At 34.8% G+C, this 19,760-nt stretch overlaps 1 protein-coding gene across 1 annotated transcript; it reads left to right on the top strand.

Annotated features, from left to right (window-relative positions):
• Positions 1-1,547: 1,547 nt before the first annotated feature.
• LOC133879041 (protein NUCLEAR FUSION DEFECTIVE 4-like) lies at positions 1,548-3,347 on the top strand. The gene has a single exon (XM_062317591.1). It carries the CDS (start codon positions 1,548-1,550, stop codon positions 3,345-3,347), a length of 1,800 nt encoding a protein of 599 aa, XP_062173575.1.
• Positions 3,348-19,760: the final 16,413 nt, after the last annotated feature.

Below are 19,760 nucleotides of genomic sequence, written 5' to 3'. Positions count from 1 at the left end.
TGTAGGTTGTGGGAATTTGATACGATGAAAATATTTGTTTTGTTCTGTTTATTTTTATTTTTATATTTTCTTTTTTAAGTGGTTATTTTTATAGTCATTTAGCTTCATAATATTTGTTTTGACATCGCAAGTTAAATATCAATTTCATCTTTTATGATAGCATCGTTGTTTTAGCTTGACTCTTAACTTTTTTGTTGTTGGGATTTCGAGAATTTTGTTATTAAAAATAGTTCACTCTTAAAGTTACCATTGTTTTTAGAGACTATAGATCAAGTTTAGTTTCTTTTGGTAGTATTTTATATTATTGTATACGTGTGTTTGTGATGCCATGATATTAAATTTAAGAATTCTATACTTTTATTTAATGCAAAAACACATATAGAGAGTGAGACCATACATCTAAATGTGTTACCATCTCATATGTTTAATTAATTTAATAAATAAAAGCATAAGTTGATGGGATGATGATACATATTTTGAGAATCAAATTTTTGAAATATATTTTAAAGAACCCTAGCATTAATTTCTCTTTCCCTTTAGCTACAGATTAATTGGTCAATGAAGAATTTTTCTACCTAGCATCGATGGAAACCTAGCATTGATGGAATGTCATTGTTATGCATGTCTTTTCTTCTTACCTACCATGCCTGTCTTTCGATCAATATCATTTAATTCCGGATGTTGGGTCCCTCATATTATAAGGATTTTTCGATCGGCCACGGTTTAATTTTCTACAGATTCTCCACCGTTGGATCAATCATTATGCATGTGTTATGTTAGTTAAAGGGTAGGCTGGGTAGCCCATCATTATTCTTTTCATTATGACAAGAAATTACTTAATAAAAAAAACAGAGAACACACATATGAGACAGAAAATGAATAGAGATATGTTATTTGTAAAATGTTTACACGATAATTGTATAATAATGTTGATATGTCTAATATTTTTAATTTTTTACTCTTTTTTTTTTAAAAAAAAAAAAAAAAAAAAAAGGTGTTAGACACATTAACATTATTATGTAAGAATTGTACAAATAACATATATATATATATATCAAATGAATATATTATATTATTTATTTGTGTGGCAGAGAGATTTTATAGCTTTTCTTTTGTGTAACGTAGCATAATTAAAAGACCAACCAAATCCACCGTATAACCTCATAGTTGTCGTTTCTTCATACTCAGACACTTTTACTCCCTCTTCACTACCATTAATTCTTCCTCTTCTTCTATTTTAAACCCTATTATTCTTTGAGTCACTTCTGATCAGTTGGATTTGGCAAAAACTTTGGCATGCAGTGAAGCAAATCTGAGTCCTCTCTCTCTCTCTCTCTCATATTCAAGCACGAGCTACCAGAATCAAGCATTCAGATCAAGTTAATGCACTGAGAAGCTAGTCTTGAAGCATTTGGGTGATTGGTGCTTGACTTCCACCTTCAGTGATTTGAGATAGAAGACCTTTCTCTTCAATCAGTTCTACATTATTGATTTTTTGCTTACTAGCTAGAATTATAAAGAAATTGGAAAGAGAGTCTCTTGGAAAAATGGTTGTACCAATGAGTGAATGTTACAATTTTGTTGTGCATGGGGCAAGAGGTAGATGGACCTCAATCTTCGCATCGTTTCTTATCATGGCCACTTCTGGTGCAACATACATTCTTCCAATCTACTCCAAGGATATCAAGAGAAATCTTGGATACAGCCAATCAATGCTCAGTACATTGAGCACATGGAATGAAATTGGTTCAAACGCTGGGATTTTGTCTGGACTTGTAGCTGAGGTCACTCCCACAAAGTTCATGTTAGTAGTGAGCTCTGTCGCCAACTTCCTAAGCTACCTCATGATATGGCTGGCCGTCACCGAAAAGATTCACAGGCCACAATTTTGGCTCATGTGTGTCTACATGTTCATTGGGGCCAATGCTCAGAACTTTGCAACCACAACATCTCTTGTCACTTCTGTCAAGAATTTTCCAGAGAGGCGATCTATGGTGTTGGGTCTCTTGAAGGGTTACTTCGGGCTTAGCGGGCCTATACTTACTCAAATTTACGTATTCATTTATGGGGATGATTCAACATCTTCAATTCTGCTAGCAGCGTGGCTCCCAACATCAATATCACTGATAGTTATGTACACAGTTGGAGAGAAGGCGGTTAAGATTAAGCAACCGAATGAGCTTAAAGCATTTTTTCACTTTCTCTATCTATCTGCTGTGCTTGCTGTGTATTTGATGACCATGGCTCTAGTTAAAGAATACGTGGCCTTTTCTCGAGTGGCTAATGTTGGAAGTGCAGTAGCGTTGTGCATCTTCTTGTTTGCACCTGTTGTGGTCGCCTCTCGACAAGAAATATTCATTTGGAGGCAGATGAAAGCACCTCCCACTACAATAATTGTTGAAAGCCCTCAAAGCGTTGAGCAAGAACAAAACTCTTCAGCCAATCAAGCGGAAGAAGATACTATCATTGTTGAGGAAGAACAAAATTCTTCAGCTGATCAAGCGGAAGAGGATACAATTATTGTTGAGGAAGATCAAAATTCTTCAGAGGAGACAAAAACATATTTCTTTGCGGCCATTTTTAACAAACCGGAAAGAGGACAAGACTATGGAATATTGCAAGCATTATTGAGCATTGATATGCTTATCATCTTGCTTGCAACATTAGTTGGAGTTGGCTCTTGCTTGGCGGCCTTATACAACATGTCGGAAATCGGTGATGCGCTTCAATATGAGCCTAAGGCGGTAGTCATCTTATTGTTGCTGATTAACTTTTGGAATTTTGCGGGGCGAGTGTTATGTGGTTTCATATCTGAAAAATTAGTTATGAAATATAAAGTTCCTCGCCCCCTTATGTTATCAGCAATTCTTTTTCTCTCATGCATCGGGCTGCTGCTCATCGCGTTCCCCTTCAAGGATTCACTGTTTTTGGCATCAGCAATCATTGGTTTTGCACTTGGTGCACAACTGCCACTTGTTTTGGCCATAATTTCTGACATTTTTGGCCTTAAGCACTATTCCACTTTGTTCAACTGTGGACAAATGGCAGGTTCAGTTGGCTCATATTTGTTAAATAAGGAGCTCACTGGAAGCATCTACGATGCAGAGGCAATGAAGCTGCATAGAATGGAGGGTTTAGGAAAGCCACTGGTTTGCCAGGGAAAAAAATGTTTTGGCCTGTCTTTTACGATTATGGCCATTGTAACATTTTTTGGAGGTTTAATTTCCTTGATTCTCGCTGCAAGAACGCGAGAATTTTACAAAGGTGATATAAACAAAAGGTACAGAGGTGATGATGAGAAGACTGAGGTGGCATCATCTTTAGCTGATGAAGTGGCCGTGGAATGAGGAAAAAGACCTTTATTAGTAAATAAGTCAAGCAATTTTATCACTGTACAGACTTGTCTACTCAATTATACAAAGTGTATATATATATATATATATATATATATATGCATGGTTTATCTACATCTTGTGTTATCTATTATCTTCGATCATTATGTCTTCTGGTTCACTGACTTCATACTACTACAATAAACTTTCAAATCCCAACTTACATGCCACAACTGCCTTTCTAAAAATTAACAGCAAAAATCCAATTATAAGCAGAACGTACAGAATACAACATTTAGCATGCACAAGGCTAGAATATATATATACCCGTGGCCCACAATATAAGTAGAGACCGATCATGAATGACTAGAGTTAGTTATATATGATTGTGCATGGACAAGGAAAGGCTATAACAATGCGATAAGATCGAGTATTATCGTCAATAATCCAGAACAATATTCAGACAACGTACGGTGTTAGAAACCAAAAAAGTGTTAAGAGGGAAAAAGTTAACACCCGCACTAGTGGAAGTGGTCACAAAGGAAAAACATGCTAAGTGGGAAAAATATTTTGAGGATGACTTGCCTCAATAATCAATTAATATCTGGTTGTCTCTAAGAGGTAGTTTAATCAGTTGGGCCTCATGAAGCGAATGTCACTAGTTTGAATCTTTACTTTTCCTCTTGTGTGGACATATAAAAAAAAAAAAATGAAAAAAAAAAAATCAATATATGGTTGGACAGAGTCACGTACAGAGGCTATCAGGGGAAAAGTAGGGTCCATGGATCACTTGCTACGTACGTAAGCTTCTGTCAAGCCTTTCTTTAATATTGATTGGCTAATTATAAGCCTTTCTTTAAAACTGTCAAGTGTCAAACCAAAACCCATTGGGCCCAACCCACAAACACCTTTCAGTCTACCTATAACCCAACTCCTACCCGACCCAAAATCACACCCTAGCTACCGTTTCAAACCCAAACCACAACCCGGTTCCTCTCACCATCTCCATTCTCCACGGTCCACCCCACCCACCGTACGTACCAAGGGATTAATTAGGAAACATCAATCTCAAGTCCAAAACACTCAAGAATAAAAGTCTAAACCTTTCACAGTTGTATCGTTTGACTATATATACTTTGGTCACAATTAATAAACCATATGCTATTAATACAGGATCTTTGCTTGTATTTCACATGTACAATGCGTTCATTTTACGTGTAGTTAGCCTTGATTGTTTCACTTTCCTTATGACTGTTTTTAAAATAAAAATTAAATAAAATACACAGCCAAAAGGCATTGTATACAATGTGTACAAAATGTATGCAAATAACATACCTCTTTCATCTGTACAAGCTGCCATTGCACGTACATGTACGTAGCTAGCCTTGATTGTTTCACTTAATTTACTTACGAATAATTGTTTTTTCTGTGGTCAATATTCTCTTGTTTGCTTACTTGATAAGCATCTTATTTTACCTTTCGAGATATGATTGTCCTTGTTTTTCTAATATATTTTTATATTCTATTCTATGATTCCTTTTATTGATATATTCACAGACTCTTAGCTTGTCAATCAATTTTGTCCACGTTTTTAACTTATTTTCTTTCTTGATATGTTAATTAGGTTATATAATTATTTGATCTAAATCTTCTTTTATCTTCTCAAATCATTCACCTACCAAGAATATCAAGATTTATTTGCAAATAATTATTGTGGGCCATGGGAGGAGACAAAGTCTAAAACCAGTACATATTTATTTTGCTAGTTTTGCCAAGACAGTGCATGTACGTGTATGCAATGTAGAATGAAGTAATTTAAACAAATAAAAATAAAGAAGACTATTCTGAAGAAAAAAAAGAGAGATAGAAATACATTAATGTTATATTGTTATATATGTTTTAAGGAAAAAACCCTTTTTTTTTGCTAAATTTCTAGTATTATTAATTGTTGAAGGTTTGAGAATCTGTAAGTGGGCTTATTTTTTATTTTTGTTTTTTGAAAGTTAGCCATTTGTTGGGCTAGTCTATGTAGACTAATTAACCCATTTCTTGTAATGAGCATAAAAGAAATTACCAAACAGTTTGGAGATCGAACCTAGCTCTCCAAGAGTTCAAATCAAATCAAATCAATTACACGTACATCAATTCATTCCCAATCCATTATATACCCTTCATCTGTCATCCATCTTATTCCATCATACACATTTTACAGCGAAAAAAATCAATTACAATTGGTATCAGCAAGCCACCGATCCTACACTGTACCATATATGGCAGATGGAACTCGGGTTTCTCAACTTGCGAAATCTGTGAAGCAGAATAAGGCTAGGATTCGCTGAAGCAGCAGCTAGCAAAGGAACCCTGAAGCAAGTTCAAGACGTACGATCAAAAAGAGATGAAGAAGGTGGTGTTAGAGACTGCACACAACAATGATGCAAGATTTCCAAAAACAAATGCAAGAATCATTCAAGTCTTTGGCTCATTAGTAGGCTTTTACAAAAGAAATTCATTTGCAAATAAAAATATTCCTCATGTTCTTCGTATGTGAATGATTTGAATAACGTACCTAACATATATATCAAGACAGGTGAAATAAGTTATAAACAATTAAGGAAAAAATGCGTTGGTGAATATATCAATTAATTACAAAAGGAAATTATAGATTAATAGAATATATAAATATATTAGAGGAACAATGAAAATCATACCTAGAAAGGTTAAGTAAGATGCTAAATTTTGTATGATTTCTATCAGGTATGGGCAAAAATCAAGAGGTTTTTGCCATCGACCGAGAGGTTGACATATCAGCATTAAACAAGAAAAGCAAAGAAAAGAAAGTGTTGGCAAAATACTGGATCTAACACTTCTTTCACTTTAATAGTCAGAAAAAAAAAAAAAAAAAAAAAAAGGTCCCAGCTACCGCCCTCCCAAACGCCCCTGCCATTGCCCCACGCTGGAAACAGCAACAGTTCTACCGCTCCTTCTCTGGTAAGTTCAACCTCTCTCTCTTCGGCAGTATCCTTTAGCTTAAGTGGTTCTTCTTCCTCAAGCAATTCCGCCAGAAAAGTCTACAACAGCCGTCGGAAACAGCTAAACCAACAAAAAATTTCCAGATTTCGCTGGATACATGCGAAATCTGTCGGAACTCACCAAAAAAATCTACCGGATACACTAGAGCTCCAAAAAAAATTAGATTTCGCTAAGGCTGGGCGCGGGTGGTTGTTGATCAAGTCAATGAGGATGGTGTGAAGAGGGTCGGTTGAGATGTGTAGGTGCTATAGGAAGGAAGAAGAAATTTCTAGAGAAGAGGAGAAAAAGGGCGTCAACTGTCAAGCGATTAGGGCTTTTAGAAATAAAATTGTATTTATATTACCTATGGGAATTTGAGTCGGGAGGTCATGAGAGAGAGACCCACGCCATGAGAGAGAGAGAGAGAGAGAGAGAGAGGGGTTGAACTTACTGGTGGCGAAATCGGTGGCTGCGCCTGAGGTGGGCAATGGCTAGGAGGGTTTTTATTTTTTTTATTTTTTATTTATTTTTTCTTTCGACCAAAAGAGTGAAGAAAGGGGGATTAGATCTATTGTTTTGCCGACATTTGCTTTTCTTGTTCTAGACTGATGTGTCTTATTGATGGGCATAAAACCCTTATTTTCTACCTTGACTGGACATAAGGGGCTCTCTACTAAATTATATTGATTAATCCATGACTAACTTTGACTAATCCAGTTGAGGAATGCTAGAACTCCTTTTAGTGTCCATCTGAAAGGACATAAATATAATAAAAAAAATTATAAAATTACATCCATGTTATCTAAAAGGACATAAATGTAATTTTCTTTTACATTTATGTTATTCTAAATAGACACAAGAAATACACTAGAAGAAATTCTAACATTAATTCTTCAATCTGGTTAGAGCACTCCTAAAGATTATGCACCTTTTCCTTTTAGATTGAGAATAGCCAAGAAAAATCGTAAAAAAGCCATTCCATCCCATTATTTACTGAAAATTTAAAATAGTTTTATCTTAAATTTGTGAACGTAACTCCACATTCCATTGTTTGTGGAAGTATTTTTTTTTTCTTTTTTTTTTTTAATATTTCTCTTGAACCTCTCTCATTCTCCTTCTCTGAACACCCTCTCTTCTTTTCCTTCTTTCTTTTCTTTTCTTTTCTTTTCAATCTTCTTTTCTTTCTCACCTACCTCGAACGTAGCCCAATTTTTCACTTGGGCAGCCCAATTTTTCCTTCTTTTCTTTTTAGCATGCATTGCTTATGTTCGGGGCAGGGTCGAGGTTGGAGTCCCACTGGTCAGCCCACGATGTCCCATGCATACCAGTTGTTTCCTTCCATTGAAGCAGACCCTTCAAAATTATGGATGGAAGTTGTGGGAATAGGAGTGCAATGGGATATCGTCAATCTAACCTCTTCTTCACTTTCAGTTTAAATAGATGAATTGCTCTTGCTCTAATTTCTTCACACTTGTGACCTAGCTTGTTTAACGCCCGGGAAAATATATATATATATATATAATAATAATAATAATAATAATAAATACTAGATATATACATGTAAATATCACAGTATTGCTGGATTCTCGGGTGCGCTCGATCGCCTAAGATGGTCGATCGAGTGAACTTGTTCTGCAGGTTGCAAATCAATCGAACACCTAGCTATCCGATTTTGAAACCAAAATTATCTAATATCAAACTTGCTTCCCAGCTACGATTTTCAGCCCTTGGATTAGATCAAGGTGGAGCAATCTCCACAGTTCAAACGTGTATAAAAAGAACCCATTCCTCCTTTGACATAGCGGAAGAACAGCGTCTTTGATTCTGCAAGGAGAAGCATCTTCGTCTTCTACCCCAAAAGATAAAACAAGCCCGCAGGCTAAAAGAAAGATAAAACTCCGCAGAGTATTTGAGAGAGAATTCTCTAATTTTATAACAATTCCATTGATTCTTTTACATAATAAGCAAGCCTATTTATAGAAGAGAAATACTTGTAGAAAAAGTAAACCTATCCCTAGTAGTAAAAGTAAACCTTTCCTAATACCAATAGTAAACCTTATTCTAGTAGTAAAAGTAAAACTTATTCTAAAAGGAAAAGAAATACATAAAGCAAATCTAGTCCTAATGAGTAAAGGAAATAAAGTCTTAATTCTAAGAAGGAAATAAAATAAAATAAACTCTTGGTTTGAATATCAAGTCTTTCCTTTTGTACTTCCATTGTCTGCAAACAGGTAAACTTCTAATCAAACGGCTCTGCTTCAATATTATTTTTGGCAACTCTTCTATTTTCGTTTGCACCGAAAATATTATTAAATTCTGTCCTACATCAGACACCCCCACTTGAAAAAAACTCGTCCTTGAGTTTTCTTTGCGATAAATCACACGAGGCTCTTCCAAAGAAAGATACTTGAAGAAATCTACATAGATAGCGTGCGGCTCTTCCGGAGAAAGATACTTGGAAAAATCTATGTAGATAGTGCCAAGACACGACGTTTCCTTTTTGTCTCATTCTATAATTTCTCCAAATATTTTTTTTCTTAATGTCACCTTCAACTTGATTGTCTTCTTTAAAGGAATCACCATTGTCAATTATTTCTGTGGTGATCGTGATGAGCTGCGCTTGTGGTGAATATTCTTCCACTGGTACAGTAGTTGGAACCAATGGTTGTGGTTGCACATGTTGGTTCTCTGACGACAACTCCACTTTTTCATCGTAACTAACATTATCTTCATATATGGGTTTCCTATTTGGAAATTCATAAATATAGTTAGAAACGGGTTGAACACAACTTACATCATCATCACTAAGATCTTCATAGACCGGTGGTTGGTTTATAGGTGCAAGTCGTTGGTGACGAGTATGCCTCACTCGGATCCCATAGTTAACATGGGTATCATTGTACCTGTGATTACGAATAGGACCCATGAGCATGCGCCCCATCATTTTTTGCGTCTGTCGCATCTCCTATAGCATCGTTTGCATGATCGGTTGGAATTCTTGGAATTCAGCTCTCCAAAAAGCTTCCCTGTCACGAGCAATGTCGTTAAAGGGATTCTCATTGTTGGAAAAGGCATCGTTAGAGAAGTTATTACTGTGATATAAGTTGGCCATCGAACCCGAATAACGCCGGCTCGAATACCCCATGAATTTGGCTCTCAAAAGAGCCCCTCCCCTACAAGCGGCGTTGTTGGAGAAGTTCGTCACCGTTGCGTTGATTGGCCATGATCAGGATAAAGCCTGCTCTGATACCAACTGACGTAGCGGAAGACTAAGGTAACTAATCAAAGAACAGCGTCTTTGAGTTTGCAAGGAGAAGCGTCTTCGTCTTCTACCCCAAAAGATAAAACAAGCCCGCAGGCTAAAAGAAAGATAAAACTTCGCAGAGTATTTGAGAGAGAATTCTCTAATTTTATAACAATTCTATTGATTCTTTTACATAATAAGCAAGCCTATTTATAGAAGAGAAATACTTGTAGAAAAAGTAAACCTATCCCTAGTAGTAAAAGTAAACCTTTCCTAATACCAATAGTAAACCTTATTCTAGTAGTAAAAGTAAAACTTATTCTAAAAGGAAAAGAAATACATAAAGCAAATCTAGTCCTAATGAGTAAAGGAAATAAAGTCTTAATTCTAAGAAAGAAATAAAATAAAATAAACTCTTGGTTTGAATATCAAGTCTTTCCTTTTGTACTTCCATTGTCTGCAAACAGGTAAACTTCTAATCAAACGGCTCTACTTCAATATTATTTTTGGCAACTCTTCTATTTTCGTTTGCACCGAAAATATTATTAAATTCCGTCCTACATCATCCTTCGATCGCGTCACTCTCTCTTTTCAGTTCCCTCTTAATTCTTCAAGTTCTCTCTCTCGGCTTCTCATTGCTCTCTCTGCAGAAACATTTCCCTTTAATTCTCCTTTCTCTCTTCCTCTAATTTTGGTCCAGCAGTAAGGAGGAAGGAGAACTGAAGTTCAATCTATCTACCTCTTTGAATTTTCTTCACTCTCTCTCTTTAACAACTCAAAACACGTATGCATGAAAAAAGTCATCAGTAAATCAGATGGTGGTTCAAAGCCTAAGAGTAAGATGGATAGGATTCGGCTTTCGAATTCCTTTGATGTTATAGGCAATTTGGAGAAGGAAATGGAAGAAGATATAGAGGTTAGGTTGAGAACAACTACCACATTTCTTGAGGCTTTTGAGAAGGTTGTTTCTTCTCGAGATAAGGGGAATGGAAAGCTGAATGCAAGCCCTACTGATAGGGGCTTTTCTCCTCTAGGTGGGCTATGAAGCTTCTCTCTTGGAATGTTAGGGGCCTTAACATGCCCCTAAAACAAAAAGAGGTTAGGAAGGTGGTTAGAAGGCTTAATTTGTCTATTGTTTGCTTTGTTGAGACTCGGGTGAAGGTTGATAATTTCCCTCGGATTGTGGCTAGTATGTTGCCTGGTTGGAAAGTTATTAATGACTATTCTCAGCATTATCTGGGGAAGATTTGGATTTGTTGGGATCCTGGAGAATATGTTTTGGAGCCTTATGATATACATGAGCAAGTTATTACTTGCAAAGTTATATCTAAGGATTCTGGCGTTTCTTGGATGTTGTCTGGTGTCTATGGATCAAATTTTGGGACCGAAAGAAGGAAGTTGCTGTAGGAATTGCGGTTAATTAAAGAGACATTGAATACTCTCCCTTGGCTAATAATTGGGGATTTCAATGTTATCCGTTATCCTCAAGAGAAGTGGGGTAAGAAGGGTTTTTCTTGCTATGAAAGGGAGTTTTTGGAGTGCATTCAACAGCTGGAGATTGATGATCTAAGTTTCTCGGGCTGCTTTCATACTTGGACTAATAATTAGGTTGGTGAAGATTTTGTTTCAAAGAAACTGTACAGAGTGTTATCCAATGGGGCTTAATAAGTTCCTGTGGGAAGGAAGTGATTCTAAAACTCATGCTAAGGTGGCTTGGGAGAAGATTTGTGCTCCTAAGAAGGAAGGAGGTTTAGGGATAAAAAGTAATGAAGTTTGGAATAAGGCTTCAATGATGAATCATATTTGGAACCTTTTTATTAAAGCTGGCTCGATGTGGGTAGCATGGGTTGAGGCAAATTGCCTGAAGAAATGAACCTTTTGGCAGGTTTCAGTTCCTGTGTCTTGCTCTTGGTGTTGAAAAGAACTCCTTCAACTTAGAGATCTAGCTAAGAAGTTTATCTGGTTCAAAGTTGGTGATTGAAGTAGGATGTTTCTTTGGTTGGATCATTGGCACCCTGCCAGCTATTTGCTTGATCAATATGAATATAGAATTGTTTATGATTCTGGTTTTTCCCTTAATACTAAGTGGGCTACTGTCATAAAGAATGGAAATTGGTTTTGGGCTAGTGCTAGGTCTGATACACTAGTTGATATTCAAAGCCAGCTACATGAAGTTGCCTTGGGATATATTGATGAACTAGTTTGAGATTCTAGAAATGGGAAATATACTTGTGTTGAAAGAAGTTAAGAGTGAGTTTTCCAGTTGTTAATTGGTGGAAATTGGTTTGGTTCCCCATGGCCATACCAAAAGATGCATTTATTCTTTGGCTTGTGTTCTGGAATGCTTTGGTTACAAAACAAAAGATGTGATGTTGGGGTTACAATGGGAATAGCCTTTGTTTGTTCTGTTATAGTGCTCAAGAGAGTATTGAGCATCTCTTCTTTAGATGTAGATTCAGTTCCCGAATTTGGACAAATATTATGGCCGAGTGCTATGTGCTTCAAGCGCCTTTGGACTGGGATGATATTCCTAATTGGGGAGCTGCTGTTTTAAGTGGTAGAAGCTTGAAGGCTAATCTGGGGAGACTCAACAGAGAAACGATTTGCTTCACCATAATACTCCTCGTACTGAAGAATCCATTTTTGCACATATTAAAGGGGATGTTCATGCGAGAGTTTTGGCTCAGGGCAGGTTTCGGTGTTCTAGGAAGAATTTGAAACTTACTGCCCAGTGGAATATCAATAGCTAATATATGTTTTTGAACTTGTTTTGATTGCTGTCTTCTTGTTTTCTATTGTTGCTCTTTGAGCTTCTGCTTTAGTTTTTGGTGGGTGGGTTTGCTGTATGTGCTGGTAGGTTGTAAATTTGGGTGTTTGTGTTTTTGCTGCAGTCCTACTTTGTTGGCTGTGATGTTGATGTAATCCGAGTTTGTCAGATTGTGTTCCAGTTTTCACTGGAGGGTTGTATTTGTTTGTTATTCTATGGAAGCTTTTATTCATAAAAAAAAAAAAAAAAAAAAAAAAGGCACAAACAAAAGCTACCCACAAAGCCCAATCCTTCAAATCTGGTGGTACATATGATGCCAGTGAATCCCATGCAGAGAGAGAGAGATGAGAGTAGATTGAGAGAGAGTGAGAGTTGAGAGAGAGGGGAGGGTGTGCGGCGCCAAGTGTGGGAGTGAGAGAGTTCCATAGATTTTTTTTTTTTTTTTAAACCCTAAATGCCAAAACGACGCCGTTTTGGTGTTAAACACGAAAACGGGTTGTTTTATGTATATAATAATAATAATAATAATAATAATAATAATAATAATAATAATAATAATAATAATAATAATAAAAAGGCGGTTAGCGGTTATAACCGCTAATTGCCTTTGTAAAAACCGCTAATCACCACTGTAGGAGGTTTGTGATTACTGGTTAGCGGTTTTTAAAGCGGTTTTAATGATTTTGCGATTGTACGATTAGTAGTTATAAGTGGTTAGTGGATAGTTATTAGAGATGACGGTTATTTCACCCTTATTGAAGAGGGTCTTCAAAGGTATAATAAGATAGTTATGCGCTCGAGTAGAAGTTGCATCAATTTGAAACTTACTCCATAGGTTGAAGGACTGTTCTTTTGTATTCTGTTTTCACAAATTTCATGTAATTATATTTTGGGTAAATTTTTGTAAATAATTTTATTTAGTTGTAATGTAATGATGTTTAAATCTTTAATATTAAATGTTATGAAAAATTAATATATTATTTTGTTGGAACACTTGTTTGGTGATAGGTATGAATCATATCTTGCTGATGTGCTACACGTCAAATTAAAGCAAATAGCAAAAAATAAAAATAAAAAGAAAATTAAAATATATATTTTAAAGTTTTAATATTATTATTGTCGATGTCTCCGCTAATGTTAGACCAATAGTGGCGACTTCTAGTTTCAGTTCAATTTTCTTTTTTTGCTTGGCTCAAAATTATTATTAGCAATTAAACATATCATCGCTATTTAGCAAACATTAGCGGCGACTTCAACATGTCGCCGCTAATAATCATTTGCGTCTGACTATTACCAGCGAACACATTAGCAATGACAATTTGTTGCCGATAATGAGCAAGATTTATGTAGTGATAACATAATTCGATCATATGAAATTTAAAATTCTAAGTTTGAAAAATTATTGCGTTAGATAAATGACCGTTATAAAATATGACCGTCGTATGTTCAATCTATAACTTGGCTTAATTGACGGAGAAGATATTAAATTAACTTATGTTCTGTTTGTTTTAGCGTAAAATGGTTTCTGGAAAATGATTTCGGCATTTTCTAGTGTTTGGTATGGGCGAAAATAATGGTCAACGGAAAAATGATTTTCGTTTGACAAAAAATGTTTGGTAAATTTTGGAAAATGATTTACGCTTTTTAATAGCGTAAATCATTTTCCGTAGATAGCAGACGCAGTCAACCTAGATTGTCGGTGCCGAAATCTAAAAAATTATGGTGGAATCCGGCGACATTTGGCTACTTTCGCTGGATTTCGGCGGCAATGTGCAAGATTTCGGCCAAAATGGCCGGATCCTAGCCATCTAGTTGGGATCCTGGACAGATCTGGCCGTTTTGGCCAGGATCCTCCTAGAATGACAGGATCCCAACCAACTAGATGGGATCTGGCCAGGACGGCCGGCTTCCAGCCATTTTGTGCCAGATTCCGGCGATCTACGCTAGAATTCGGTACAAATGGCCAGATTCCGGCCACTTTTGCCGGAATCCATATGCGTCAAATATAAAAAATATTTTTATATCATTTTACATTAATATTTTTTATGTTGAGAATAAAATTTGATTTTTATAATTAATATGATTGAATAAAAATATAAAATATATTTGTAATTTTCCGTACGCACCAAATATTAGAAAATAATTTCAATGGAAAATATTTTTTTGAAAAATGGCTTCCCTAAAAATATTTTACGACGAAAACTATTTTACATCGAAACAAACGGACTATAAATAGAACCCAAGGAGGAAAAGAATTGCCATATTGTAACCACTGACAAATGTGAGGTAGATGAATCAAGGGAAGTACAAGTACTGTGATGATCTTTGTTCTAATCAAGTGGTGTATCAATCCAGTTCAGTGCTAAATAAGAATCTTGTTTTCATTTTTTTTTTTTTTTTTTTTTTTTTTTTTTTTTTTTTTTTTATAGAACATAATCCTAATTCACCATTGTTGATAGTCCTAATTTTAAAATATTTATTAAAGAATTAAATTTATTTTCTCCCATTAGCCTAACCTTTTGAGATGACATGTGATTTATATTGTATTAAAGCAAAAGCTATATATGGGTTCAAACTTTTACTTTACAGTTTATTGGTTGTTTCATTAAATATTTCACTTCTTGACTTTTAAAATTAAAAATTAGTTAATTGGTTAAATTCACTCACTCCCATCAATTTAAGTTCTTAAAATAACTAATGATTTAACAAACAATTCAAACATAGAACAATATATCTTAAAAATATAGAAAATAATTTTCACATTTATATCACATCAAAATAAAATATTCTCTTCTTGACCTTTAAAATTAAATATTAGTTAATTGGTTAAATTCACTCACTCCCATCAATTTAAGTTCTTAAAATAACTAATGATTTAACAAACAATTGATATTCAAAGCCAGCTACATGAAGTTGCCTTGGGATATATTGATGAACTAGTTTGTGATTCTAGAAATGGGAAATACATTTGTGTTGAAACTTGGGGGAAGTTAAGAGTGAGTTTTCCAGTTGTTAATTGGTAGAAATTGGTTTGGTTCCCCGTGGCCATACCAAAACATGCATTTATTCTTTGGCTTGTATTCTTGAATGCTTTGGTTACAAAACAAAAGATGTGTTATTGGGGTTACAATGGGAATAGCCTTTGTTTGTTCTGTTATAGTGCTCAAGAGAGTATTGAGCATCTCTTCTTTGGATGTAGCTTCAGTTCCCGAATTTGGACAAATATTATGACCGAGTGCTCTGTGCTTCAAGCGCCTTTGGACTGGGATGATATTCCTAGTTGGGGAGCTGCTGTTTTGAGTGGTAGAAGCTTGAAGGCTAATCTAGGAAGACTCAGCTTGGGAGCTACAGTTTATTAGCTTTGGAGGCAGAGAAATGATTTGCTTCACCATAATACTCCTCGTACTGAGGAATCCATTTTTGCCCATATTAAAGGGGATGTTCGTGCGAGAGTTTTGGCTCAGGGCAGGTTTCGGTGTTCTAGGAAGAATTTGGAACTTATTGCCTAGTGGAATATCTATAGCTAATATATGTTTTTGAGCTTGTTTTGATTGCTGTCTTGTTGTTTTCTGTTGTTGCTCTTTGAGCTTCTACTTTAGTTTTTGGTGGGTGGGTTTGCTGTATGTGTTGGTAGGTTGTAAGGTTGGGTGTTTGTGTTTTTGTTGCAGTGCTACTTTGTTGGTTGTGGTGTTGATGTAATCCGGGTTTGTCGGATTGTGTTCCAGTTTTCACTAGAGGGTTGTTTTTGTTTGTTGTTCTATGAAAGCTTTTATTCATTAAAAAAAAAAGAAAAAAAGAAAAAAAGGCACAAACAAAAGCTACCCACAAAGCCCAATCCTTCAAATCTGGTGGTACATATGATGCTTTGAATCACTTGCAGAGAGAGCGATGAGAGCAGACTGAGAGAGAGTGAGAGTTGAGAGAGAGGGGAGGGTGTGCGGCGCAAGTGTGGGAGTGAGAGAGTTCCATAGATTTTTTTTTATTTTTTATTTTTTATTTTTTTATATTTTTTTTTACCCTAAATGCCAAAACGATGCCGTTTTGGTGTTAAACACGAAACAAGTTGTTTTATGTATAAAAAAAATACAAAAAATATAATAATAATAATAAAGGCGGTTAGCAGTTATAACCGCTAATTGCCTTTGTAAAAACCGCTAATCACCACTGTAGGGGGTTTGTGATTACTGGTTAGAGGTTTTTAAAGCGGTTTTAATGATTTTGAGGTTGTACGGTTAGTAGTTATAAGTGGTTAGTGGATAGTTATTAGAGATGACGGTTATTTCACCCTTATTGAAGAGGGTCTTCAAAGGTATAATAAGATAGTTATGCGCTCGAGTAGAAGTTGCATCAATTTGAAACTTACTCCATAGGTTGAAGGACTGTTCTTTTGTATTCTGTTTTCACAGATTTCATGTAATTATATTTTGGGTAAATTTTTGTAAATAATTTTATTTAGTTGTAATGTAATGATGTTTAAATCTTTAATATTAAATGTTATGAAAAATTAATATTTTATTTTGTTGGAACACTTGTTTGGTAATAGGTATGAATCATATCTTGTTGATGTGCTACACGTCAAATTAAAGCAAATAGCAAAAATTAAAAAATATATTTTTGAATATATATATTTTTGAATACTAATGTTAGACAAATAGTGGCGACTTCTAGTTTCGGTTCAATTTTCTTTTTTGGCTGGGCACAAAATTATTATTAGCAGTGAAACATATCATCGCTATTTAGCAAACATTCGCGGCGACTCCAACATGTCGCCACTAATAATCATTTGCGTTTGACTATTACCAACGAACACATTAGCAGTGACAATTTGTTGCCGATAATGAGCAAGTTTTTTGTAGTGATAACATAATTCGATCATATGAAATTTAAAATTCTAAGTTTGAAAAATTATTGCGTTAGATAAATGACCGTTATAAAATATGACCGTCGTATGCTCAATCTATAACTTGCTTAGTTGATGGAGAAGATATTAAATTAACTTATGCTCCGTTTGTTTCAGTGTAAAATGGTTTCTGGAAAATGATTTTGATATTTTTTGGTGTTTGGTAAGGGCGAAAATAATGGTCAACAGAAAAATGATTTTCGTTTGACAAAAAATGCTTAGTAAATTTTGGAAAATGATTTACGCTTTTTAATAGTATAAATCATTTTCCGTAGATAGCAGACGCAGTCAACCCTCTTTTAAACAACGTAGTCGACCTTTACATTCAAGCAGTCGACTATTGCTGGATTCCGACAAACCAGATTGTCGGTGTCGGAATCTAAAAAATTATGCTGGAATCCAGCGATATTTGGCTACCTTCGCCGAATTTCGGTGACACTGTGCAAGATTCCGGCCAAACTGGTCCGAATCAGACCAAAATGGCTGGATCCTGGCCGTCTAGTTGGGATCCTGGACAGATCTGGCCGAGATCCTCCCAGAACAATAGGATCCCAACCAACTAGATGGGATCTGGCCAGGATGGCCGGCTTCCAGCCATTTTGTGCTAGATTCCGGCGATCTACGTTGGAATTCGACACAAATGGCCAGATTTTGGCTACTTTTGCTGGAATCCGTATGCACCAAATATAAAAAATATTTTTATATCATTTTACATTAATATTTTTTATGTTGGGAATAAAATTTGATTTTTAAAATTAATATGATTGAATAAAAATATAAAATATATTTGTAATTTTTTTTTGAAAAATGACTTCCCTAAAAATATTTTACGACAGAAACAATTTTACACCGAAACAAATGGAGCATAAATAGAACCCAAGGAGGAAAAGTATTGCCATATTGTAACCACCGACAAAATGTGAGGTAGATGAATCAAGGGAAGTACTGTGATGATCTTTGTTCTAATCAAGTGGTGTATCAATCCAGTCCAGTGCTAAATAAGAATCTTGTTTTCATATTTATTTTGTTTTTTTATAGAACATAATCCTAATTCACCGTTGTTGATAGTCCCAATTTTGTTAAAATATTTATTAAAGAATTAAATTTATTTTCTCCCATTAGCCTAACCTTTTGAGATGACATGTGATTTATATTGTATTAAAGCAAAAGCTATGAGTTCAAACTTTTACTTTACAGTTTATTGCTTGTTTCATTAAATATTTCACTTCTTGACTTTTAAAATTAAAAATTAGTTAATTGGTTAAATTCACTCACTCCCATCAATTTAAGTTCTTAAAATAACTAATGATTTAACAAACAATTCAAACATAGAACAATATATCTTAAAAATATAGAAAATAATTTTCACATTTATATCACATTAAAATAAAATTCTTCAAACCAACAACAAAATACACATTAACAACCAAATCCATATGTTTATAGAGAGAGAAAGAGAAATGAAGGACACAAGGAGCCGTTGAAGAAAGAGGAAATTGCTGCACTTAGAGGAGCTACACTGTGCCAAACAATGACTAATGAGTTTGTTTGTTTTAGTAGAAAGGAAGACAATTCGAAGAAAGGATATACTTCATGAGTTTGGAATTCTCAAGAAAACAAAAAAAACCAAAGTGTCGTTTAAAACAATCCGTAAGTTGTTTTTTTTTCTTCAATCGGCCATGAGTTCTTTTGAAAGAAGACGGCCGTGTCTTAAAAGTTCTGTCATTCAATCCTCACCGTTCATTTTTTAACAGCAAATATGCTTTTCTTTTACAACACTGAAGTCAATCGATCCTTCCTTCAACATGTAGCATAAAGAGTAATGATTCATTGCCACCTTTTTATACAACTTTTCATCACCTTGTCTATGTGGCAAGGTGATCCCCTACTACTTTTTGAGTTTTAAAAATAAAATAAGGTGGGGGACCACCTTGCCACATAAGCAAGATGGTGAAAAATTGTATAGAAAGGTGGCAATGAATCATTACTCGTAGCATAAAAGACATTAATTTTAGAAAAATAGACCGATATCGAGGACTATTTTGAAAACTTTTTTTATTTTATTTTTATAAACCACATTATTTTTGAAAGAAAAATTTCTATGATCAATATTCTCTTGTTTGCCTTCTTGATCAGTATCTTATTTCACCTTTTTAGATACGTCTTTTTTTTTTATTCATTATTCTTCTAATATATTTTTATATTCTATTCCATGGTTTCCTTTTATTAATATATTCACTGACTCTTGTCAAACAATTTTTTCCTTGTTTATAACTTATTTCCTTTCTTGATATGTTAGTTAGATTATTCATTTTATTCTAAATCGCCTTTTATTTTCTCAAATTATTCACCTACGAAGAATATCAGGATTTATTTGCTAAGTATGATTATGGGCCGTGGGAGGAAGACAAAGTCTAAAATTAATTCATGTTTTTTTCCATCGTTTTGACAAGATAGTGCAATGTAAAATGCATTAATTTAAGAAAAACAAAATAAACAAGACTATTC

Source organism: Alnus glutinosa, chromosome 10, assembly GCF_958979055.1.
Source record: "Alnus glutinosa chromosome 10, dhAlnGlut1.1, whole genome shotgun sequence".
NCBI lineage: Eukaryota > Viridiplantae > Streptophyta > Magnoliopsida > Fagales > Betulaceae > Alnus > Alnus glutinosa.
The sequence above is the reverse complement of the archived record's forward strand: the minus strand, read 5'-3'. Positions and strand labels throughout refer to the sequence as shown.

Bases quoted from the DNA above. Each gene is read 5' to 3' on its own strand.
- LOC133879041 (XM_062317591.1), top strand. From the start codon at position 1,548: ATGGTTGTACCAATGAGTGAATGTTACAATTTTGTTGTGCATGGGGCA.